Source organism: Prunus persica, chromosome G5, assembly GCF_000346465.2.
Source record: "Prunus persica cultivar Lovell chromosome G5, Prunus_persica_NCBIv2, whole genome shotgun sequence".
NCBI lineage: Eukaryota > Viridiplantae > Streptophyta > Magnoliopsida > Rosales > Rosaceae > Prunus > Prunus persica.
The window spans coordinates 14,421,432-14,446,567 of record NC_034013.1 but is presented as its reverse complement, the minus strand read 5'-3'; the positions used below and the strand labels follow the sequence as shown (position 1 = coordinate 14,446,567).

The 25,136-nt window shown below is 37.0% G+C and overlaps 3 protein-coding genes and 1 pseudogene across 3 annotated transcripts; 1 reads left to right on the top strand and 3 right to left on the bottom strand.

Annotated features, from left to right (window-relative positions):
- LOC18778086 (transcription factor MYB86) lies at nucleotides 3,841-5,914 on the top strand. The gene is made up of 3 exons (XM_007210730.2): nucleotides 3,841-4,351; nucleotides 4,457-4,586; nucleotides 4,723-5,914. The coding sequence occupies exons 1-3, from the start codon at nucleotides 4,219-4,221 to the stop codon at nucleotides 5,612-5,614; spliced, it is 1,155 nt and encodes a 384-aa protein (XP_007210792.1). The 5' UTR covers nucleotides 3,841-4,218; the 3' UTR covers nucleotides 5,615-5,914.
- On the bottom strand, nucleotides 9,858-12,386 carry LOC18778098. The gene has a single exon (XM_007211219.2). The coding sequence runs from the start codon at nucleotides 12,161-12,163 to the stop codon at nucleotides 10,328-10,330; it is 1,836 nt and encodes a 611-aa protein (XP_007211281.1). The 5' UTR covers nucleotides 12,164-12,386; the 3' UTR covers nucleotides 9,858-10,327.
- On the bottom strand, nucleotides 13,252-15,835 carry LOC109949355 (annotated as a pseudogene).
- LOC18777108 (copper methylamine oxidase) lies at nucleotides 16,256-22,198 on the bottom strand. Its single transcript, XM_007211231.2, has 12 exons — nucleotides 21,250-22,198; nucleotides 20,299-20,408; nucleotides 19,887-20,192; nucleotides 19,462-19,574; nucleotides 19,042-19,372; nucleotides 18,747-18,962; nucleotides 18,401-18,637; nucleotides 17,986-18,171; nucleotides 17,343-17,483; nucleotides 16,942-17,210; nucleotides 16,745-16,826; nucleotides 16,256-16,634 (listed from the first exon to the last, which is right to left on the bottom strand). The coding sequence occupies exons 1-12, from the start codon at nucleotides 21,473-21,475 to the stop codon at nucleotides 16,497-16,499; spliced, it is 2,355 nt and encodes a 784-aa protein (XP_007211293.2). The 5' UTR covers nucleotides 21,476-22,198; the 3' UTR covers nucleotides 16,256-16,496.

The window sequence follows — 25,136 nt, the reverse complement described above, 5'->3', positions numbered from 1 at the left end:
TGGCGGTGTTTGTTTCTTTCTCACAACACTCCAGATAAATCATCACTACTTATTTATTTCCTTGTAACTCGAAAACGTTTGAGTTTACATCTCGTCTACTAATCTCGATTATTTCAAACGTAACATTGTTAGGCCATTACTGTGATGAATTCGACTGATTTTGACAAGTTGATTAGGAGGGCCCTTCTCACAAAATGATTATCGCCGGCCCACCCCCATAATATCTCATTAATGTTGGTTTATTAGTTAGTTTGATGGATCAGCTAATAAGCTACACCATGTGCTTTGGATCACTAACTAATCTTTTGTCCCCTCTATCTCGGGACTGATTCTGGCCAGATTAAGTGATGAATTGGAACTACTTCAATTTAATTAAAATATTCCTTTTCAAATTTATAATAAATAAATAAAAACATTTAGTTAAGGGCTAAGCTAATACTCTGATCTAAGTTACTAGATGATGAACCTGATTACATATGGGGAACAAGAGATGAATCTGACCCATCAAGAGGTTTTCCAAACAAGCTATCTATCATTGTCCTCTTTAAAAATCTATCTGGGACCCAAAACCTAGTGAGAAAGGGTTCATATATGGTATGGTATTTTCTAAATAGATTTTAAAGGAATGGCCTAATTAGAAAGTACTTGTCAATTAATATAGTTCCAATTTCTTCTTTTTGACTCTTCCATCGGACTTAAGTGTTGCTTTAATTAAACCGCAAATTCGGGCGCGTAGCCATTATTGTCTTGAAATGAAGAACTCGTTTGGGGAGAAGTACTGAAAGTGATTTTGAGGAGTTAAAAATGATTATATGGAGAAGTCTTCTCCATATAAGTTATTATTGGTCTCCAAAATTACTCACAAACGAGCCTTAAATATAGAATGAAAATCAAAACTATTGCCGCCCCATAAAAGCAAAATTCCAATCTGTCCTGCACTCAAAATACAAGCCTAGTAGACCACTTTTTTTCTTACACCTATATAAGAGTGATTTTCTCCTTCTTCCTTCTTTTCTTTAAATAAATAAATATTGTACTTTTTTTTTCTTTTTTCTTTTTGGCATAATTAGGTACACGTTTTTTTTATATATATATGGTCATAATGATTCATCGAACAGTGGAGAAAAAATAAAATAAAAAATCATTGCATAATATTACAATATATATTTGTGTCTATGCATGCACCATAGGTGATAGGGCGACAACTTTTTCACCATGGATTTCGTTTTTTTTCCAATTGAATAGATTGAAAAGAAAATGAAAAAGAGGGAAATTAAGGAGAAGTCAAACCCAAAAGCTACATTCACATCATTGGTGTCTCAAAAGCTATTTCACACGCGGGTTGCTACTAATTAATTAAATCATCTAAACTTGACTTAATCATGTATTAGTTTTTGGTTTAGTCTTTAAATAATTTAGTCAATAATCATGCACTCTTTTTCTAACCAGAAAGTTTAATTCATTAGTGTTTAACAATTAACCTAACCAATTATATGCTAACGTGATCGACTAACTTATTTGGCGACGATACGATGCTTGCTTTCAAATCCCAACAAATTATTTTTCACGTGTGACCCATGCATAATTTTTCAGTACTCTAAAACAAGCAATTTGGTCTTATTTTAAATCACATTATGCTCTTAATCTTTGATTTGTTTAGAGATTAAGAATAAGCACCCTGGTTTGGAATTAGACGCAGTGTCGTACTGTAGAATGATGAGAGAGGCCGACAAAACGACAAAGGATGGTAGGGCAATTAAGTGTACATATTGGTCGTATTTGGGCGTGTCGAGCTGGCTGCGTATTTTCCAAGACTTATATGGCATTTATATTGTCATCCGTGTAACTGTCGGTCATAGAAACGTCTTTCAGAGCCTCCAATCATTGAGGGCTTCATCCAAGTTGGAGATTTAATACGGTGTGGTCACTCGGACGCTAATTGTTTATGTCTTAATACGTGGCTGCCATGTGGAGGATCGGGGCCCACCATTAGTTGATCATAAGCTTTCATTATGTTAATCCGTGGTTTAGATCTTTGATTGTTCATTTTTTTAAATAAATTTTTTATTTTAAGCTAAGTTGGTACTAGGGTGGGGGCATTGTCTTCTTTCCAATTCATGAAAGCAAGAAGGGTATATTTCTTGGGGGTTTCCCTTTTGTTTGATTTTATTTATAAAAACATTGATTATGCAAATTGACAAATAATTTTTTTATCCCCACAAAAGCAAAATTATTAAAGCTTAGAGGACAAGGAACTAGAAACTGAGAAATAAAATAAAATAAAATGTGTTAACCTCTTACAAAAAGGAAAATACTTCCCTCATTCTCTTATAAGTAGAAACTCCTTCATTCATTCTAATGATTGTATGACATAATGTGTAGAAGTTTTTCTTTTCGTATTTTTTATGAATTATTTTTGCATATGTGTCAAACTGTTATTTGCATAAATGAGAAGTATCTTCTTCCAGAGTAGCTTATGCAATATCATTACAAAAATAACAGGGTAGCCCAAGTAGTATCATTACAAAAATAATGGACGTACAAATTAATATGAGTGATGCTCACACTTCAATATGTCTAAGAATAAACTCCTCCTCAATTTTAAAGAGCCAAGCAATATCCTTTTATTTATATAACTCATGCAAAATTCCTCAATTTTAAGAACAAGGTATATAGGGTAAATTAATCTCATCCATTTTAAGTATGTTAGTATATTAATACAGATTAAGTTAATAAATACTTTATTAATGGCGGCAGCCCAAAAGGGCGGGGAAACTATAAAGAAGAAGAAGAAAGGGAAAAGGGGAAAAAGGGGAAAAAGGGGGAGTTGTCTGTTCTTTTGTTTTTTCTTTTATGTTTTCTTATGTAGTTTCTCATGGAATCTTTGGGTTTTTATTTTTATTTTTTATGTTGTGTGAAAAATACGTAGGTACCGTCAAGATATTTCTAGCATGACTTATGTAATAATTTTCTCTTTTTTATATAGTCACATATACAAATGGAACCCACACTGGATGCTCTGGTACTGTCGGCTGATGGCTTTATATTTATCCTGTAAATATTTATACAAAGTAATATATGACATATATATATAATTTTTGAGTGTATAATGCTACATGTTGGTAGTTCGATAAGATTAATTATTTTGATTTATAATTTAATTCTTTTGTCCTCAAACGCAGTGTTCTGTGTACAGTAGCTGGCAAAGCATGGCTGAAATACTATTTTACGCAAATTCATCAATATGTGTTATGTTCCAGCTTAAGCAACAAGTGAAAGAGCCGGATGTAGTCTAGTTTAGTGGAAATGGATCTTGATTTGCATATTAAAAGTCTCGGGTTCAAACTCTCATGATATCTTAATATTGTGTAGTTTAGACTATCACTTGTATTTAAAGCAACGAGTCTAAGAAGAAAGTAAACTAATTTCCTTATGTATATATATGTATAAAACTATACAAAATATTATTGTTTTGATTGAAATGGTTCAAAATCATAACAAATACACAATAGTAGGTGAGGCTAATTAAGTGCAAATATTATGGATGGTTAATTATGCTGAACATAAGCACATGCTCAATTTAAATCAAAGGTCTCTATTTCTGCAAGCAACACAAAATTAAATCAAGGGACACCCCTGCTTTTGGATTGATGAGGTTTTAAACATAAGCAGCTTTTCTTTTATGTAAATTAATTTCCCAAGTCCCCTCAACCCATTAAGTATTTTTATGAACCCTAAACATGTAACTGTATTTTTCACTAATAAGTTAAACTAAAGTACACGTTTATAGAGCTGTTCTCATTTATATCACCTTTTTTTTTTCTTCCCACAATTTCTAGAGATAGAGAGATATCTTAAAAACCAATCCAGTCCAATGCAAAAAGCAGCCAGCAGCACCAGATTTGCGTAAAACCCACTTGATTGCTTCAACTCTCTCTCTCCCCCTCCCCCTCTTTCCTTCTCTCTCTCTCTCTCTCTCTCTCTCTCTGACTTGAATTCTAAGTATGATTTATGCCAGTTTTCTTTAAATCATAACAAATTATTCTTAATTTTTTCCACTCTTACAACATAGAGAGAGAAAGAGAGAGTCATAGAAACAGACATTTATTCTCAACCCCCATGTCCGGATTTTTGCTGTGATCAGCAGCAGCTACCTGCTAGCGGCTGCTATATCATTTTCCATTTCCCATTAGCACACAGAAAAAGAAACGAAAAGAAATGGGACGCCATTCGTGTTGTTTGAAGCAGAAGTTAAGGAAAGGTCTGTGGTCACCAGAAGAAGATGAGAAGCTCTTCAATTACATCACCAGGTTTGGTGTTGGTTGCTGGAGTTCAGTCCCAAAGCTTGCTGGTACTTAATTACATAACTTATTCAACTTTGCATTATTCAAATTTGGTGTTTGAAACATTTTATCAAATGTTTGATATTTTTGTTTCTGATTTTGTTTGTCATCAGGTTTGCAGAGGTGTGGAAAGAGTTGCAGGTTGAGATGGATAAACTATTTGAGGCCTGATTTGAAGAGAGGGATGTTCTCACAACAAGAAGAGGATCTCATTATCAGTCTCCATGAAGTTCTTGGCAACAGGTAATTAATTTAACACCAATTAACCACAAGATTTTTTTTGAATAACAGGCTTGAATTTATCATCCCTGATATGAAAACAGAAATGGGCAATCCTTGTTTTGGCATTTGAATGTATCTGGTTTTGAAATTTCATCAGGTGGGCTCAAATTGCAGCACAATTACCAGGCAGAACAGACAATGAGATAAAGAACTTCTGGAATTCATGCTTGAAGAAGAAGCTACTGAAGCAAGGAATTGACCCAACTACCCACAAGCCACTAAGCGAAGAAGAAATGAAAGAGAAGAAGAGTATGGATTGTTCAGAATTAAAAGAATGTTTGCCAATGCCAGAGCATGAACAAGGGCTTCCAACTATACCAGCCATGTCTTCCTCCCAAGGTCCAACATTTCTTGTCAATGATTCAAATTACTTTGATGGAGCTGGAGTTTTAACACAAGCCTCAAGAGCCTTTGATTCTCTCTCTTACTTTGAGTTCCAAACAGGTATTGAGCCATCTGGCTACAATTCAGATCTTGTTTCCACTCAATACCACCCTACCAATGTTAGACCCCATTTCAATCAACCCCATAATACTACTTATGAGACAAGCTCAAATTTTGGGTTCACTTCAATGCCAAGCTTAGCAAATTCGGACCACGGGAGCATGTCAGGGACAGATTTTTCTGATAATTCAGCTTCAAGACTGAGCTCATTTTTCATGAATGAAGTGAAGGAATGTTCAAGCAATAGCTCCAATGTGAGCAGCTATGCAGCAGGGTTCCATATGAACAACAACAGCAACAACAACAACAACAACAACGTAGTCGAAAATGCAGCTTTTTCATGGGACACAGATAACAAACTAGACTCCTTGTTTCAATTCCATGCCAATGGGATAAAATCAGAGGAGCTTATCAAACCCAATTCATGGCAACAAGGGCAGCAGCTTCTTCATGCTCAAAATTCTGTAGATTTCAATAGCTATCCGTTAACGTCGCTGTCAGAAGATCTAACAGGTGCAAATTTTGATGTCTTCCAGCATATCTGAGATTGTAAATTCAAATTTTAATTTTTAATTTTTTGGTTTCTTCTTGGGTTTTTAAACAAATACACATAGATGTTGATAGTAACAGGGGAATTCCTACTGATGCAAAAAAAAAAAAAAAAAAAGGTTTGGGATATTGAGGATTTTCTTTTTCCACTTTTTTTTTATTGACCAGGTGTAATAAATATTTTAGTTGATTTTACCAAGTTGTTAAACTGTAATTTGCAGCATATTCTGTATTCTGTTCTTTTCAGAAGAAAAAAAAAAGGTTGAAATAATATGATGGGTGTAATTAGTTGCTTTTGTGGTCCTAATCTTACGGTGTTGGTAAACTAATTATCATTATAACATTGCTGTTTTCACGTCTCTCATTTTCCTGATTACCACCAAAGTGCTTTTGCAGAGGCCAAAGCTGCTCTGCACCAAACAGCTAGCAGCTACAAACTAATTCTTGATTTGCATTATTAACCCCATGACCAAACAAAGCTCATTATTGATGTTTAATCTGTATCAACAAGTATACATTGAACGTATACATACATACATACATATACAGTAAATTATATGGAAATTCATAATTATATGTATGTTTGTAAATTAATTACAATAGAGTTAGGGCCCTGTGTGGGGTTGGGTTGAGATTGTGATATTTCTTGAACCGCTGGCAGAGTTTTGAGAAGATTATTCTGGGGCCTCTCTCTCTCTCTCTCTTATATATATATATATATATATATATAAGAGAGAGAGAGAGAGAGAGAGAGAGAGAGAGAGAGAGTACGTCAGAGATGCTGATTTTCTAGCAAATATATATAGGGCGGGCTCCAGACCATTCATGTATTCAGTCGCATCCCTCCAAAAGGCTAACCTTGGCTGGCCTCTCTTGCATTATTGGAGAGACATCTAGAAAGAAAGAGAGATAGGGGTCTTCCAAAGTAAACAAAAAAACTCTAAATTGCTCGTAGCAATGCTATTCTCACACCCAGAGTTTGTCATTCCGCGCCCTCTTTCTTTGCGTGGTTTCGAATAATAGTGTATTGACGTTGAATTGCAGAACGACAAACTGTGAGTGCAAATAACATGTAGTGTCGGATGTACTAGTGGGAGGCTCTCACAAAGGGCACTATGTCACTTTAGGAAGATGCTAGTCAGCGCCGGCCATGGCTTCAAGGTCGTGCATATGCATGGAGCCCATGCATGGGCTGATTTTGACTTTGAAACATATATGCCTGCAGGTACATTATACTTTAAGGCAGTCGCCAAAACAATGTAGAGCTCAAGAGCCCTTCTCAAATAATTATATGTAGTCTTCTTTCCTATCATTTTTGTAGGTACAAAAGATACCTCAACCATAAAATTCTTATCCATACGCCACGCCGAATTACAAGTACTCAATCATATACCCTTCGGTGGGTCACTGAAAATGATCACCATATAGATTGAGTTCCAGCAATTTGACAAATAGCTTAGTGATCGATTCACCAAATCGGAACTAAATTTAGTGTTTAATTACTTAAAATGCATGTTAATTAAGGTCATTTTCATTTCGCTTTACAGATAGGTGAGATCGTTTTATAGGAAATGAAAACCACTTTGAGAGTACCTATTACAGTATACTGTGTTCAAAGTCTTCACACCAACAGACTCTGGACCTTCCCTTAATTCAAAACATGGAAAAAAAGAAAAAAAGATCACCCTCATTGGTGACAGTTATTGAATTTGATACAAACTAAACATCAGTTATCATAAAAAATTCATGGCTTTGAGTTGCTTGCTTCAGACTCCTGATCTCAACATCTGTGATTAATGAATTTTTACGTCTGTGATTAACAAATCAAATCAAATGACTTAAGAGAAGAAGTCAATAAAATTAAATTACAATTAACCTCTTCCTGGTTTTTATTACAATTATATGTATATGCATGCAAAAAACACAAAGCTCAAGTGAACCGACATGAAGGGGGTCAAAAGCAAATAAATTTGAATGCATGAACCAAAAAGAAAAAAAAGATAGTCTTCCCAAGTAAAGATGAAAAGGGTTTATTTTAGTCAAACAAAACAAGGGTGTTGGAAAAGTTGGACTGGTCTCGGTAAGCCTTTTAGCTAATGAGCTCATTGAGACAGACCAAAAATACAAGGCGGCACCGACAACGGAGCTTTTCTTTCAACAAGTTTTGTTTTTGAGTCAATATCACATGGAACATGTTAACATTCAGATGGTTTGATTTCTGCAGAGCAAAAAAATAAAAAAGGCAGAGAGCAAAGCGTGTACCAGCCAGCTCTTTTGAGCTCCTACCACTTGATTGGCCTGTTTTGGCACAAATTATGATGCCCAGCTAGCTACTAAAGATTTTGGAGGACCAATATTTGAATTTTGATCCACAAAATATTTTAAAAGTTTGAAAACGTAGTCTGCTGACCAAGCCAGTCTGGCCAGTTTTGCGTACAGCAAATACATTACTAATTGGACATTGATTGATGCTTAAAATGAAGTTACAAATTAACCCAGCGGACGTCATGTATTTTCTACTACCCCTACTTACTTTCCTCCCTGTTATGTTCGGATGAGAGAAAAACTGTATATATACATGTACGTATGTAATACATAGACTGCATAATTTGCAGTTTGGCTCTCAGTACTAATAATGACATTTAAACATTGACAGCAAACAGAGCTAAGAAACTTAGAGGAGATAATGAAGTGTTTTTGGTTGCTTAATTTGAAAGCTTCATGAATGATATATAGCTTGTGATCAAAGATAATTAAGCTGCAATTATTTATACATCTGACTGAGGCTGAGAAAGTGGTTTCATGTCTCTATTGGTTGCCTCTTTCGTGGTTTGAATCAAAGAAGCAACTGAGGACATGCTTGATGATTGTTTGCTCTTGCATTAGAGGTTGGTTAGAATAGCTGTCCCTCTCAGTTAGAATTTGAGTTTTGTGGAATTGGCATGGCTTAGTTTAGACTTTAGACAAAGTAGGTAGGCACAAGTCTGGAACAGCTGCAACTAGAATTCATGTCCTTTTCGTTATTTTTAATTAAACTTCTGCCTGCTAGATAGCCATTGCTGGGGGCGAGTTCCGAAAGGATGCGTCGTTGAGATGCAGTTTTGAGCAATCTTATGGACTTTCCATGCGGTTTTACTAATGTCGTTGTTTTTACCTTCCTGCTCTCCTGCAAGTGTAGAAAGTTGTAAAATATTCAGTTTGACGCGTGTATGGCTTTTCTCATACAGCGGAATTGACATGTCGCTTGGTCAGGAAGTAATAGGAGACAACTGATCTAATCATGTTCTATTTCCTTTTATCAAGTCTTATGGATTATGGATCTTAGAAAGCAAGCCAATTGGCCCAAAAAAAATAAAAACCAGTTCTATACACACATGACGAAGTTCTAAGATCATTCACCCGATTCATGACATATTCGAGCACAGAAAAATTATGCAGATTCCTCACTGGGAGATATACAATCTACAAATAGAACATTGAAAAACGTTAAAAGTTGAGGAGCAGCACAATTTGTAAATGAAATATGCAGATTCTTGACAAGAGTATTGATGTTCTCTCCAATCCTTGAAAACCCAATATCCTCCACTCTTGTGACTTACAGAAACATGCTTTGATTCATTCAAGTTAAAGCTCCACATTGATATGTGTGTGGTTGCGTTTTCTGTTTGCACCACCAAACCAATTGTAATCAACAGTCTGCCTGCCTGAAAAATGCCAGCTGCCAGCCTCGGATGGAAGACAATACTAGCATCGAAACTAACTGCAGACATGAAGCCCAGACAACAAACAAGAGCATAGTTGGCTTTCGTCAAACTGAACATGTTGGGTAATTTCTTCATGAACTAAAATTTTTTGCAAGCTTCTGTCATCGCAATCTGCCATGAATGCTGCAACCAAGGCAACTTCATCATCTCTTCTTATTCTTAAAGTTCCCTACTAGCTCTTGGCAAAGGAGGCACCTTTAGTTATCTCAAAAAAGTTGTGCCTTAGGCAGTTAAATCAGGTTCCTTCCAAGGATGATCAGAAAGAGGAGGTCCTATTGGATGAAAATTCCAATAATTGAAAATAACAAATTAAGGCAGAATAATTTGACTAATACTTGTGAAAACTGCGATATGACGCAACAAAATGAAACAAAAAATTAGTAATTTTTGAGCAAGAAAATAGGTCGGTCCTCACCCTAAGTGAAATCCAATGAAGCAATAATTATACACCAATAACTAAAGCAAACATATTAGATAGGATGATGTCTGGAATATAGATTAATATAGCACAATGGTATAGGAAAATTGCACGGACAACAGAGCATAAAACATGTTGAACATAAACGAGGGCCTACCTATGTATATGACTTACTGAGAAGCTCCACATAAACGAGGGCATACCTAAGTATATCAGATTATGTTACTGCAAGGGGATTTTCTATTGTCCTGAATGTTAGAGATATCAGAAATGAACATGCATTCAAAGGGCTAGAAGACAGGGAGAGACAAAAATTCAATGCTTTATTTAAACATGAAGATACCTTTAACATCCACTCATCTAGTCAAAGACAACAGCTGCCACAGTGCAATGACGATCAATCTAATTACAAAACAACTATTTCCGACACCATTGAATTTTGGGTTTCATTAGTTGGCAAGGAACCAATTTGTTGTTCTCTATGTTACAAATACAGGATAAACTCACATGACTAAAACTGCGGCAATCTAGGGCATGTAGGTTTGCCTGTGGGGATGAGCTCCAGCCTGATAAAGAGTGAGATTGTGCATGGATTTGGCAAACAAATCCCTCAAATCAGGATACTGAGCTACAACAGAACGAGCTCCCCCCTCAAGAGTATTCAATGCTCGTGCTTGTTCAAGAGCCTTGCTATTGCCAACATGCAATGCTAGATAACATAGTAGTACTAAGCAGTTGACGTGACCCTGTTCGTTGATTCGATCAGTGGTCCGCAACAATCTCATCAAAGAAGGAACCCCATCAAACTCAATGATCGTCTTCGAATGCTCCACACAATTGAAATTGTCCGTACTCACAAACTTCCCTAATGCAATAGCAGCCTCAGTTGCCACATCCACATCCCCATTGCCAAGCCGGGCAACCAAGGGACCAACAATTCGGGTTTCCCTAGCAGGAAATGTTCTTGCCAACGATCCAATTGCCTTAATGGCAGGAATTTGCAATTCTTGACTACTCTCTTCTTGAATCACTCTCAAAAGCTGATCCAAAACCGCCTTTGCAGCCGGAGAGGTAGGCTTAAAGGCCGCTCTTCTAAGGTCGGGATTGGACTCAGCCACTGCGGCTATTTCCATCACAGTCATTAAGCAGTTCAGCTGCAATTCCCCTACTTCCGTCTCAATAATCTTTGCCAAACAAATCAACCCTTTAGTCTCAGTAACTTTTCTACTATTCAACAAGCACTCTTTACACAATTTCCACAAAGCCTCGGCACAACCAACCTTGAGCTCAAGCTTCACCTCAGGGGACTCAGCCTCTCTGTCCCTCTCTTTCCTATAATGCGCCCCTCTACTACTACCATCTGAATGATAATGACTCGAAAATGACGACGAGCGACTATTGGCATTTGAACCCTTTACAGCTAACTCTTTGTTAATCTGAACAAGATTATGAATGCTAGGCTTACCCGTTTGCACCTTCGGATCATCCAGAACCGTATCCATGGACAACAAAGACACCAAAGGCCTCGTCACATTCTCCCTACCAAACTCCTCCTGCGCAACCCGGTCAAGCCCCGCCATTTCCGACACCAATTTCACCACGGAAGTCTGAACCCGCATCGGCGAATCACCCAAAACCGAAACAACAACCGAAATTCCCATTAAATCGATGATAATTCGGACCCTTTCTAGATCAGTAGCGATATGAAACAAAGCATTGGCCGCCGCAACTTGGGCGTCAGGGGAAGACCCTTCTTTCAAAAGCTTTAGCAGCGGCGTCAGGCCACCTTCGTCGACGATTATCTTCTTGTTTCGGTCGTTGTCCCGAGCCAGGGAAGCGAGCGAGTTAGCCGCGTCGACTCGGTCTCTGAGTTGACCCATTTGGATAGTGGCTATGTAAGACCAGACCCAGCTGAGAATTGGGTCGTTGCTGGCGATCGGAGGCAGGGAGAGGTTGGCGCCGTCAGACTCGAACACGGAGAGAAGCCACTTCATGTCTCCGATGGACGATTCCAGAAGGTTCGAGACTTTCCTGAAATCGGCGGTGGTGGTTATGGAGAAGACTTGTCTGAGGACCCCACTGTGCTTGCATTTCCGGACCAGAGTCAAAGCCCGGTCGAGGTTCTTCGCCACGTCGGCGACAATTCGGCGGACGGGTCGCTCGTAGAGGGACTGAGTGGTGGCGGCGATTCGGACGGTGGATCGGAGCATCTGGGAGAGGCGGTCGACTTGCTTGGCAAGGTCGGCGCAGTCCAGCTTGGAGCACTCGGCCTCTTGGGCCGATTTGATGACCCGATCGGCTAGAAGGATGATAAGCGAGAGCTCCTGGTGAAGGCTCTTTTCGTCATTTTCCGGGGCAGCCATGAAAGTGGACGACTGACTTGTTTTTGCAGACAGAGGAGACACGACGACGACCAGAAAAAAAGCAGAAAATCTAGGACGACAAGAAACTGCAGTCTTTGTTGGGTCTCAGGATCTGTGCCGGCCACGCCCACGCGGCTACAATTTCAGAAAAGAATAATCGACGAGACGCCATGCTGCCATGGATGCTTGTGAATGTGATTCTATTTTTGCCTTTTAAAATTGGGATAAAAATTTCCTCTTTCTTTTAAAACTAAAAATAAAAATTATTTATTTATTTATTTATTATTTATGGGAGAATATAATATGTTTGATGTGGATAAGGAATCGAAATTGAATTAAATAATAATTGGGGGTTTTGATGATTTATTGGTCGTTGTTTGATGACTCATATTTCCACATTTCTAAACCATTTTTTCCCCAAATTTTTGGCCACAAAATGTAATGTGGCATGTGACTCCGCAGCATATCGTTTGTTCAAAATAAATAACAAAATAAATAAGGTTTGGAAATGGGAGTTGTTATTCATAATTTATAAGTAGTTATATAGTGCAAATAACAATTTCATTTAAATTGACATTAGAAAACATCAATAACCTCATTTGTTTTTATTTATTTATGACAAAACGATATTTGAAACTACTCTATTACACGGAAAGGAGGATTCAATTTGGGTGCAAGGAAACAGACATACGACCAGCTGTCCTAACCCACATCTAAGAGCATCTTCAAGGGAGATGTCAAATACCAAACATCAAATTTAAATTTGATGGCTGATGTGGCAATTTAACATTTTACACAGCTTTACACTTCACCCGATATTTCAAATTAAATTATTATTTTATTATATTTTAGTGTTGATTCATTTTTACTTAAAAAGAAAAGAAAAGAAAAAATAATAAAATATTCATTTGACATCTTGCTTTTTGGATGTCAAAAATAACATTTCAACATCCAGCCTTCATTCCACATAAGCTTTGACACATCAGTTAGAGTGATGTGAGATGTTATTTCTAACTATTAAATATCTATGTGGCACGTTTGACACATTCGTTGGAGATGCTCTAACAAACTCATTTGATCGCACCTCTTCAAGGCTTTCGTAACAACCCGCTCTGAGTTGGCTTGGCATTCAATGATTCACAAGGACTAGGTGGAACATCCACCGCAGGAGAGCAGTCGAAGAATCCATGAGGCTGCACCCGCACAAAATATATAGAGGTTAAATTGATCTTATGTCAAGATTAATTAATGGGGTGAATAAATATACCATGAGCATAAAACCAATGCGCTCCACTGGCAAGACAGGCCAGTCTTCTAGCCGAGCAACATGTGTTTTTCCAAATGCATACCTGCAATTAATATTTATCACCATTGCTTCATTAACAAACAAACAATGCAAACTTAACCATAACCAACCTACCAAAGAACAATATCAGTTTCTTCAAGAGGCCGATCCTGCTTAACCCATGTAGCCAATCCTTCCCCGACGCACGGATTCTGCTCAGGAAACTCCCCTCGAGGAAACATCTCATGGCATGCATACGGTGTAACCCAAAGATTGTGTTTCAAGAAAGCAGCCCTTCTCAAAAACTTGGCCTCAGAACCAGCAAATGGCAGACAGTTTGAACCAGGCACCAGCATGTAGCCTGTCAACTCTCCAGTCACCTGGATCGATCATATAATTAAGTTAATCATTAATTAACATTAGCTAATTAAATGTGCAGGAGAAGAACCAGCTGCAAAATCAAATCTTGTAATGAAGGATGCCTTACAATCCAATGGCGAGAAGTCGAAGGATTGCAGTCACGCATTGCCTGCATTTCAGTTCTGAGAAGTCTCTTCAGCATAAAATGCATTGTGCTGGACATTAGTTTTCTCCCCAGATTGCTCTGCTTTAACATTCACCTCCACAACCTAGAATTAGTAAATAATTAGGGAAAAATAAACTATAACAGATAGTTTAAGCAGCATATAATATACTGATAAAAATATATGTACCTGATTGTAAGCTAGGCCAGGTTTGCAGTCAACAGACATATCCATACGAGCAACAAAAAAGTGCTGATGAATTGGTGCATAGAGGCCTGGTGCAATCACAGTACCGTATTTTTGAACTTCTCCAGGTTGCAATGCTCCTAAGCTGAGAATTCCTGTGAGTTTAGCTTCAGCTTCAATTTTTCCATCCTGCAAAAACCAATGCAATGACTTGCTTGGCAGCCAACAAGCTGGCATTGAGAAAACAAATATTAACCAATTAAAAAACTTGCCTGGTAAAAGTGCCAGAAGAATCCATACTCATAGCTGGCCACAGTGCGCATAAAAGACACTGTTAGCCTTCTTGAGCTGTGCACTTGAGCTAAGCGCCTGATCTCGAGTCCTGGTGCTTCCACAGAATCCCATGATCCTCTTCGTGCAAACAAACACAATTCTCAATTGTTTCAACGCCTCCTGTGAAATTTGTAACATGGGCATCAAAGTATTTGATATAGCCTGAACAATCACAACCCTGTTTCAAAATTCCTTAGTTTCAGCCCAACACATGCATTTGGAATGAAAATGAGCCAAGAATAATTGATATCAGTCTTCTTCAAACCTTTCTTAAAGAATATGCATTTTTACCAAGGCCATCTTCTCCAGCATCAAAAGCATTTTTTCTGTAATGTGGATCATTTGGATCGCCATACTGCGCCACCATTTCCACAAAACTCAACCTATGAGCTACAGGCCTTCTTCCTCCACTACCATCAACATATGCAACAGAATATAAAACCAGTCCCTCCCTCGGAGTGAACCTGATACGAAAATTCCACTGCCAAATTTGATAAATATACAAGAAGATATAATAAGCTGAAGAAACCAAATCATCAAAATTGAGTGCATCTTAACTAGAAGTAATGTTCAAAACTTACCTTCTGCCACGTCACAAAGTAGCCATTCACACGAAAGCTTGGACCTTGGGGCTGAAGAATTTGTAAAGGCGTCACGTCTCTTCGATCAATGCCGCCTCTTGTTTCACCAGGAGTGAAGTTCCTCAATGGATCAGCTGGAGGTAGGGGAACAAGCTTGCGGTCTTCAAACTCTATGACGGCCATATTTTGCATATCAACAACAAGAAGTATATAGAGGCCTTCCACAGGGCGTGCATAACCATTTTCCATTGGACACTCACTCTGAGTTCTACAGAATATCAGTGGTTTAGCAAGTCTTCGCTCTGGACCATCAGCAGTACTATAATAACCAACACCCCTGCACCAAAGATTAACATGTTGGCATGCATTCTTCCTAATTACCATACAGGACCACTAAATCTAGATTAATTACATATATTATATACCAGGCATCAACCATGACGAGCTCCATATCTTCAATGCCCCTCTTCTTCATAGCCTCTCTAAATGGAGGAAAGTCTTTTACTACAGCTTCACATTCAACATACTCCACAGCATCCTCAATTGCCAAATTAAATAAACTAATAAATAAAAAACCATATATATATATATATATATATAGGGTTCCCTCAAATAATTTTATTTGAGGGACGCCTTTTAAGGTATCCTACAGTCCCCTTTCATTGAGAGAGAGCACTGTTTTGAGATCTCTTTCAATCACACTATGCCATTCCAATTGGCATAGAGTGATTGGCCGGAAAGAGCAAAATAACGCTATTCCCATTTCATATAAGTTCTTTTGCCATCCTTGGCACTAGTCATGGTTAAGCAAATTGTGGCATTGTAAAGTTAATCCATTTTTCACTTCAATCATTTTGACTCATGGGCAAAGTCTCATACTTCTGATTCTTTAGGTTTTTTGGTGTTTTAGGCTATTAGGAAATTTACTTATTTTTCTTTTCATATTCCTTGATAAAATATGCATCTTTCAGAACCACGAAGAGACCCAGGTCTCGTGGTCAGACTTTTCCCAAAAACATAATAGAATAGAATAAAATGAGAAGAAGAGTTGTCATGAATCTCATGAATTTGATCAATGATTGTGAATGTGAAGTGGAATTCAAGTGTAGTATATGAAGAAGATGGAGCCCTTCTTTCTTTTATGTTTCGTGTTAGAAGCTTAATGTGAGTTGCCGCGAAACCGTTGCAAAGCATAAAGGAGGGGTCTCATTAAAAAGTATGAAATCGAAAAACAATTTTAAAAATGAACAAGTAAACAACACGAAAGGTAGCTCGATTCACAGAAAGCGTGTCTGAATAGCAAAAAAAGACCAAACAAAGGCTATGTGTTTTCTGCGCGCCCAGTTGAAATTGGAAGTGGGAATAGTAAACTTGTTTCCAAAAAGACAGATGACAGTATTTTTTTTTCTCTTTCTTTTTTGGCTTCAAAGCTTTGCTGCTAGCAAGCCATTCGGAATTGGCTTGGCTACCCCATTGTCTTTTACATCATTGTCTTTGGCCTCCAATTCACATGCACTAGGTGGAACATCCACCGCTGGAGAGCAGTTGAAGAATCCATGAGGCTGCAACCACAAACATCAAACAAACCAAAAATCACAAACTGATAGCCAGCTCAAATCATACACTAAATTGAACTGCTTAGCAAAGGTTAATAGGTTAATCCGATGACTACCATGAGCATAAACCCAATTCGCTCCACCGGCATGACAGGCCAGTCTTCCAATCGTGGCACGTGTGTTATTCCAAAAACATACCTGCGATCATCATCACAGTTACTTGTTAACCTCTACCATACTAAACAGTTACATATACAAAGGCAAACTATTGATATCGACATGGGAAAACCAAGAGAGAAGGAATTACACTGACCAAAGAACAATATCAGTTTCTTCCAGAGATCGGTTCTTCTTAACCCATGTGGCCAATCCTTCACCGACACGTGGATTTTGGTTTGGAAACTCTCCTCCAGGAAACATCTCATCTTGGGCATATGGTGTAACCCAAAGGTTATGTTTCAAGAATGCTGCTCTTCGCAAAAACTTGGCCTCAGAACCGGCTAATGGCAAACAGTTTGAACCAGGTACGAGCTTGTAGCCTGTTAACTGTCCAGTCCTGTTAACAGTTCGCGTGTTCCTTACCTGGACCACAAACAAATTTCAATCAGCATGAGCATGACTGGACACAAGAATCACACCACACATTCATATCTTAAACAAGGGAGAAAATCATTAAGCAGGACCGGTTGCAAAATCATGGTAAGGATGCCTTACAATCCAATGGCGAGCAGTCAAAGGATTACAGTCACGCATTGCTTGCAATTCAGTCCTGAGAAGTGTCTCTTCAGCATAAAATGCATTGCTGTGGACATTATTATCCCCAGGTTTCTCAACCTTTACGTCCAGCTCCACAACCTACAATAAATAATAAGGAAAAGAAAGTAATACGGAAGAAAAAACATGTTGGTTCTATCAGTAATGATTAAGTCCACATATAAAAATAACTTAACTCTAAGGTTGAGTAAGAAAATGTTACGACCAGGAGCCAAAACAAGGAAAGAAGTTCTTATTCATTCTCCATTCCTATAAATAAAAATCTCAAAATGTTCTTGAGAGTAGTTCTAGAAATTAAGCAGTCAATAAGAGCAGGAGATGGATCATATCTTCCTACTTCACATCCTAGACTTTCAGGTTTGGAGGAGGGATACAGAGTTTCGACAGAATAAGATGCTTTACAATAGAACATAAATTCAAACATCCATGTGTTGGACTGAAAATCGGAGTTGTAATGTGCTTTTCCATGCACTTGGCCAAAGCACATTTGCCAAAGAAAACAAAAGACCAAAAAAATAATAAATTAAATAAAGTCTAAAGCCTAAAGCAGAAACTTGATTGTAAGACTTTTTAAGTAGCATACCTGATTGTAAGTTTCCCCAGGTTTGCAATCAACAGCCATATCCATACGAGCAACAAAAAAATGTTGATGAACTGGTGCATATAACCCTGGTGCAATAACAGTACCATATTTTCGAACTTCTCCAGGTTGCAGTGCTCCTAAACTGAGTATTCCTGTAAGTTTAACTTCAGCTTCAATCTTCCCATCCTGCAAACAGCATGATATTGGCATGTTCACATCATACAGTTGACAAAGATTCATAAAATAAGTAAAGGGAATCTAATTAATTATTCAATAGAAATTTTCTTCAGTCTTCCAGTTCAAAATGGATATTTGGCAAGTTCAATGAAACTCAAAAGGATGCGACACTAACTTGATCTTATTCAAAAGGACAAGAAAGGTATTATTCGAACAAATAATATGGTGTGAAACTTGCCTGATAAAAGTGCCAGAAGAATCCATACTCATAATTAGCCACAGTACATATAAATGACACTGTTAGTCGCCTTGACCTGCGCACTTCTGCTAAGCCTGTTCTCCAGTCCTGATGCTTCCACAGAATTCCATGATCTTCTTCGTGCAAGCATACACAATTTTCAATAGTTTCAATACCTCCGGTGAAATTTGTAAAATGTGCATCAAAGTATTTGATATACCCCAAACAATCGCACCCCTGCAATAGAGTTCAATTTCAGCGAGCAAGGAGTATTAAATACGGGAAAATGGAAGACACTAAGAAAACATTTATATAGAAAAACTGAGCCAAGAATTAGTCCTCAAACCTTCTTGAGAGAATGTGCGTTTTTACCCAGGCCATCTTCCCCAGCATCAAAAGCATTTTTTCTGTAATGCGGGTCATTTGGATCGCCATATGGCACCACCATTTCCACAAAACTCAACCTATGGGCTACAGGCCTTCGTCCTCTACTGCCATCAACATATGCCACTGAATATATAACCAGTCCCTCCCTAGGAGTGAATCCGATACGAAAATTCCACTGCCAACCAGAATATTTAGTTGACATTCTGAATTTAATAAAAATAAATAAAGAGTTAAGGAAACAACTTAAAATTTACCTTCTGCCACTCCACAAAGTACCCATTAACACGAAAGCTTGGACCTTCAGGCTGAAGAATTTGTAAAGGTTTCACATCACTTCTATCAACACCACCTCTTGTTTCACCAGGAGTATAGTTCCTCAATGGATCAGCTGGAGGTAGAGGAACAAGCTTACGGTCTTCAAACTCTACCACCACCATGTTTTGCATATCAACAAGTACATAGATGCCCTCAACTGGGCGTGCATAACCATTTTCCATTGGGCAGTCACTCTCAGTTCTACAGAATATAAGTGGTTTAGCAAGCCTTTGACTGGGAGCATCAGCATCACTATGGTAACCAACGCACCTGCAGCATATATGTACACCAAATTATAACTCACTGATTAACCTGATGACTTTCTACCTGTATTGGAGCACTAAATGTATATTACATACCAGGCATCAACCATCACAAGGTCCATATCTTCAATACCCCTCTTCTTCATAGCCTCTCTAAATGGAGGAAAGTCTTTCACAACAGCTTCACATTCAGCATACTCCACAGCATCCTGAAGTTCCGGAAAACAAGATATTACTTAATGCCAAAACATCATAGAACTGTGCAACTACATGAAATTTAGCATACATGTGAGTCTTTTAGCAAATTTCAGTTACCGAAACTCAAACAACGCTTGTATCAATAATAACAAAACCTACAAATTTGACACCTATTCTTTCATTCCTGGTATTTTTCTATAGCTGAGAATCCAAAAAATCAAATTAAAGAACATCAAGTAGTAATCTTTAATTAACAAAAGAACTCAGGTCATACAATGGTACAAACAAGTATATATATAAAAAGAAACACAGAAAAGGCATACCATGGGAGGCTGAACATCTGGAACAACTTGTGAGGATATTACTTTTCCTCTGTGATGTCCACCTCGAGTGGCTGCATGCACTTCTGACAGCTCAACAACCCATGTGCTTGTCTCATTAGACTTTTTGTTGTACACAACAAGCCTAGCTCGCCTTGGGGGAAGCTTAGTCGGGATTATAGGTCCACCTTTGGTTCTGGGAAGCAATGATGGTTGGAAAGGGGGGAAGAAGTACGCATCCGCTAAACCTACAACGTGTTTATCTGGTTCCAGTAGAACAACTTCAACAAAACGCATACTATCTCTAACCTGGCATGCCGAAAATATTACTTAGCCAACCACTTCAACCAAATAAGAATTTTATTTATCTTTTTAAAAATGCAAAAAGAAACAAGTCAACAGTGAAAATAACAACCTCAGGTGTGGCTCCAGCAGCCCTGACGGTTGCCACTGCCACAGAGATTTCGGCAGCAGATAAAGGGTCCAGTGGATGCCTTGTTTGAGGCCTAAGCATGATCGGGATGCCTACACCACATTAGTTGACCAACCAAGTGAAACAGAAACTGTCAGTATAAAAAAGAACTTCAAAAAACCAGGCAGCATACGATTTATTCTTTGAAGAGGAAAATTATTGCAATAAGATGCTACAGTCCTCAGGTTTACATTAGAAATTCTATGAAGTTATATCTGTGTGTGAAAAGTGTGTAGGAAAATTTTATTTTAGTAAATAAAAGTTAAGGCTGTGCTTAGAGATTATAGAAAAACAAAGGAGCTCATCAAAATCAGACATTTTCTATCACATCCAGATATTCTTGTGGTTTGAATTATTTTCCTTCTTTTCCCAATTGATTATGGTCTGCAATTTAAATAAAGATATCCAGCATTCAAGAAATTAACGATCTTGAAACAAGTTCCTGCTTTATTGATTTATTTTCTGTAAAGAGTATTCAAATTTAGGCTACTTCGTATTAATCTACTAAAACTTTAAAAAGAAATTAGATTGTTCTCCATTTTAGATTCGGTTGTCTTACTCTATCTTTCTCTTTAGCATTGATTCCCTGTATTTTCATATAAATTTCACTTTTTCTCTTTTGGTTTTATTTCCAGCATTCTTAGCTCCAAGCAGCACACAAGACAAATTAATAAAAAGGATACCACAAATACGAGTCTCACCAAATTTAGAAACGAAAAGGACATATCAACAGCTTTGCAAACATTAAAGAAAAAAAAAATCAAACAGAAAACCACTTACATAAGCGAATATCAATCACACTGATCACTAGAAATTCCAAATTTTCAAATATCATGGGTATGTTAAGCAATTAGTTAAAGAATCAATACCACGAAATAAGAAATGTAAATATACCAGTGGTGGATGCATTGGCGGACGGTTCGGTAATCAAGGACGCCATCGCTATCTTTTTGGGTCGCTGATCATCGCGCCGATCCTCGGAACCCGCGATGGCGGTCCAATCTTGAACCACGGAGGCCGAAACGACGGCGTTCGGAGCCGGCGCAGCCTCGCGTGGAATGGGAGCCGAATCGGAGCGGAAGCAACAAGAAGACGACGTTTTTTTCGAAGCTGAGGCCATTGCAAGGGGTTCGCGAGCTCACCAATTCCACCACAGTAGGTCTCTACACAGTCTACTGACATACAGCACAAGTCTCTACGGTGCTGAAATGCTCGACGCCTCTCCCCCCTCTCTCGCGCGCTCTGTAACCGCACACCGCGAGAAGCTCGGAGAAAGTTCGAGAAACCCGGAGAAAGTACGAGAAACAGAGAGAAAACGATCGAGCGCGACGCGAGAGTGAGAAGAAATGAATTAGACTTTTCTTTCTTTATTTTTTTCTATAATTCAAATCTTATATTTCTTCACACTTGCTGGAAACTAGGGTTTAAATGCGAGCTTTTAACCATGGGTTTTCAGAGAAAGAGAGAGATACAGGAAGAGACAGGGAGAGTGTGATCTGAGCGAAACAAGAAACAGAGCCAGCTCACGAAGGAGTGAGGAGGGTAGAGGAAGGGTATATATAGGAAGCCACCACGTGCTTCGTTTTCCCTCTCTCTCTCTTTTTCTTTTATTTCTTTTTATTTCCAATTTTATGTATTTCCGTAATTGATTTTATTTATTTTCTTTTTATGGATAAGATAAGAGTATATGGCAGTAAAGTTGAACGGCTTATCAAAAGGTCAGGGGCCAATCAGATAAGTCGTTGGTGCGGTTGATAGGGGGATCTGCTGTTAATTCACAATTGGACAATCGATTAGGGCCAACAGTATATTTTGATATTTAGCATGATAAGGCCAAAAGGATTAGTATCTTTTAGTATAAGGACTTCTACTTTTAGAATAGTTCCAAATCGACCCCCCTAACTTTTCATACATTGCTCTAAAGATTTTGACACCTACCTATATGTAGGGGTGGGCATCGGGACCGGAAAACCGGAATATCGAACCGAACCGGTGAAAAAAAAACTAGAAAAAAAACGGGTTGACCAAAAAAGTCAACAAACCGGACCGGAACCGGTTCCGGTTCCGGTTTTACATCTCTCCGCACCGGACCGGACCGAACCGGACCGGTCATATATTTTATATTTATATTTTTACAAAATTTTAAAATCTAATGCCATATTTTAACTTTTATAATCACTAATTTTCCAAGTTCAACTTCAAAAAATTTCTAAATGTATGAATTGGATTATTTGTTCATTTTTAAGCTAAAAAAATAAGTTATTTATTATAATTTTTTTATAAAATTAAAAAAAATTAAAAAAATAATAAATTAATAATCCGGTTCAAAACCGAAATCGGTCAGAACCGGTTAGAACCGAACCAGCCAGTTTTTGAACATTTTTTTGCCTAAACCAGACCGAACCGGACCGCGCCCACCCCTACCTATATGAGCATATCCTTACCTCACCCCATTTTTTTAAGGGAGATTCACTATTATACCAAATATAAGGGCCCAAATTATAAAAATATCCTATATGAAATGGACTTTAAAAATACACCCAAAGTCCATTTACAACATAACAAATAGGCTTTTAACTTCTTATAAATTACAAAACTGCCATCAACTTCTTAAAATAAGCTCAACCCCAAAATCTCATAAAAATACCCAAAACACTCAATAGCGTATCAAAGTAATTTAATAATTAATATTAAATTCAATAAGGCCAGTTATCATTTTTTGGGTTTTGTGTAGGGTTTATCTATAATATTAGTGCTAAGAATGGGTATATCACTAAATATCTCTTTTTTTAAGTCAGTAAATTTAACTTAACCACTTTAAAGTCATTTTTTCTCAACTACAACCCTTTTTTTTTATTTTTGTTTGAATAAAAAAAATTTCTAAATAAAATCCGATGATTATGATCCAACTCAGTAAGTTACCTAATCAATCGCAAAATCGAATTTATTGTACTTTTTTTATTCCTAAAATACCCCCAACTAAGCCATTATTGCATTTTGTATATTAATTAATGTAGGAGTCAATATAGAAATTATTTTAAATTGAATTGCAGCTAATGACACGCATTGAATTTGGAAAGATCTTCAAATGGATGTAGGAATTAATTTGAATTTTTTATTTAAAAAAATTAACAATAATTTCAGACTTAACATACAAAATCTGTTTATTTAATTAAAACAAATATTTATTTATTTATGAAGTATACATGTGATTAATTATCTATTATATTATTATTTTATAAATATAATAGCATACATATAATTTTATGTTGAAAAAATAACATACCTTTTACTTCTTTTACGAAAAATAATGTACCTAGTATGAATTTACTTATTATTCCAATAATATACCCAACTTTTATAAACACATTTTGATATCATTTACTTAATAATTTCCTATTATGCTATAATATAACTTGTAATTTATCTATTATGAGTATATTGTAGGTATATTAAAGCTATCACATTTATAGACATATTGTGAAAGTAATTTACCTACCCATATTGGAAATATACAAGATATATAGGTAAATTTGTAGGTACATTATATTGTATTGATAATATTTTATTGGGACAAAAGTTGAAGGATTTTGTATTTGTTGAAAATTTAAGGATTTTCTTTATTGGTCGAAATTTTAGGGATTAGAGGGAATGCACGGAAAAAAAATAAAAAAAAGGGAGTCATTGATATGCTATAAGTGAGGAAGTATTAATTAGAAATGAGGGACTTAATGACATGCTTAAAAAGTACGAAGTTGACTTATATGAAGTTTGGTGGCAAACAATATAAACATGTGGGAGTACTATACCCTTTTATATCTTACAAGGCATTTGAATTTGAATTTGAATTTTATACATAGATTTCAAATTTAATAAGTTGATGTCTAGAAAATATAAAATTATAGGAGTCTATGTTAGACGAGCCTTTTTTTAATAACTAAAATTTATTTTTAGCTATTATACTCTTATATCAACCAGAAGGCACATTGAATAAATCGCAGTTTATCTCACATGATTTGGTTAATCGAACCGTGCCTATACTTAGACCAAACATTAGGGTCAATTTCGTGAAAACTAACGATAAAAATGTTGAACAATAAAGTTTGTCTTTGTCACGGGCAGGACAACTTAAACTCGTGACTTATTCTGTGCACGTGCTTCATGTGTGCACTGCACCTGCCAATTTTGCCTTCCATGAACTTGATGTTTTTCAGGATCTCAACCAGATAATGTTAAACTAATCTTCAACCCTTTTTTCAAGGAAAAAAAAAACAGAAAAAGAGAAAAAAGGGTTGAAGATTAGTTTACAACTTGAAACTTTGATTCAGATCAAAATCAAAAGTTATTTATGTTCACGGCAATATCTCTTTTTCTTGATCGAATCGTTGGTTAACAAAATGTTGAATACATAATAATGCAAAAACGAAATACCAAAATTGGAATTGGTAGAGTTTGGATCAGAATCTACTAACTTAACAAGACCTACTCAAAACATAAATTAAAATTTTACACATTATTAGTTTTGTTCAAGTATTCATGTAATTATAATGTCGTGACATTTAGTGACATCGAGTACAGGGGTTAATTCGAACGACAATCCTTACAATACGATTATAAATATATATATTTATCTTTTATATGAGTGATATTGGAGAAATTCAAACAAAAGACATCAAGTGTAGGTTAACTCGAACCACAAGTCCTTTGCTATACGACTGTTTTGAATCAATGGTGAGGGATGCATGGAAGGCCACACAGCCGTCCAATTTTCTTGTTTTGTA

Coding starts and splice junctions, on each gene's coding strand:
- LOC18778098 (XM_007211219.2), bottom strand. CDS start 12,163: ATGGCTGCCCCGGAAAATGACGAAAAGAGCCTTCACCAGGAGCTCTCG.
- LOC18778086 (XM_007210730.2), top strand. CDS start 4,219: ATGGGACGCCATTCGTGTTGTTTGAAGCAGAAGTTAAGGAAAGGTCTG. Junction 4,352..4,456: donor TTCAGTCCCAAAGCTTGCTG/GTACTTAATTAC, acceptor GTTTGTCATCAG/GTTTGCAGAGGTGTGGAAAG. Junction 4,587..4,722: donor CATGAAGTTCTTGGCAACAG/GTAATTAATTTA, acceptor AAATTTCATCAG/GTGGGCTCAAATTGCAGCAC.
- LOC18777108 (XM_007211231.2), bottom strand. CDS start 21,475: ATGGCCTCAGCTTCGAAAAAAACGTCGTCTTCTTGTTGCTTCCGCTCC. Junction 18,638..18,746: donor ACGCACATTCTCTCAAGAAG/GTTTGAGGACTA, acceptor ACTCTATTGCAG/GGGTGCGATTGTTTGGGGTA. Junction 16,635..16,744: donor GAATTGGGTTTATGCTCATG/GTAGTCATCGGA, acceptor TTGTGGTTGCAG/CCTCATGGATTCTTCAACTG.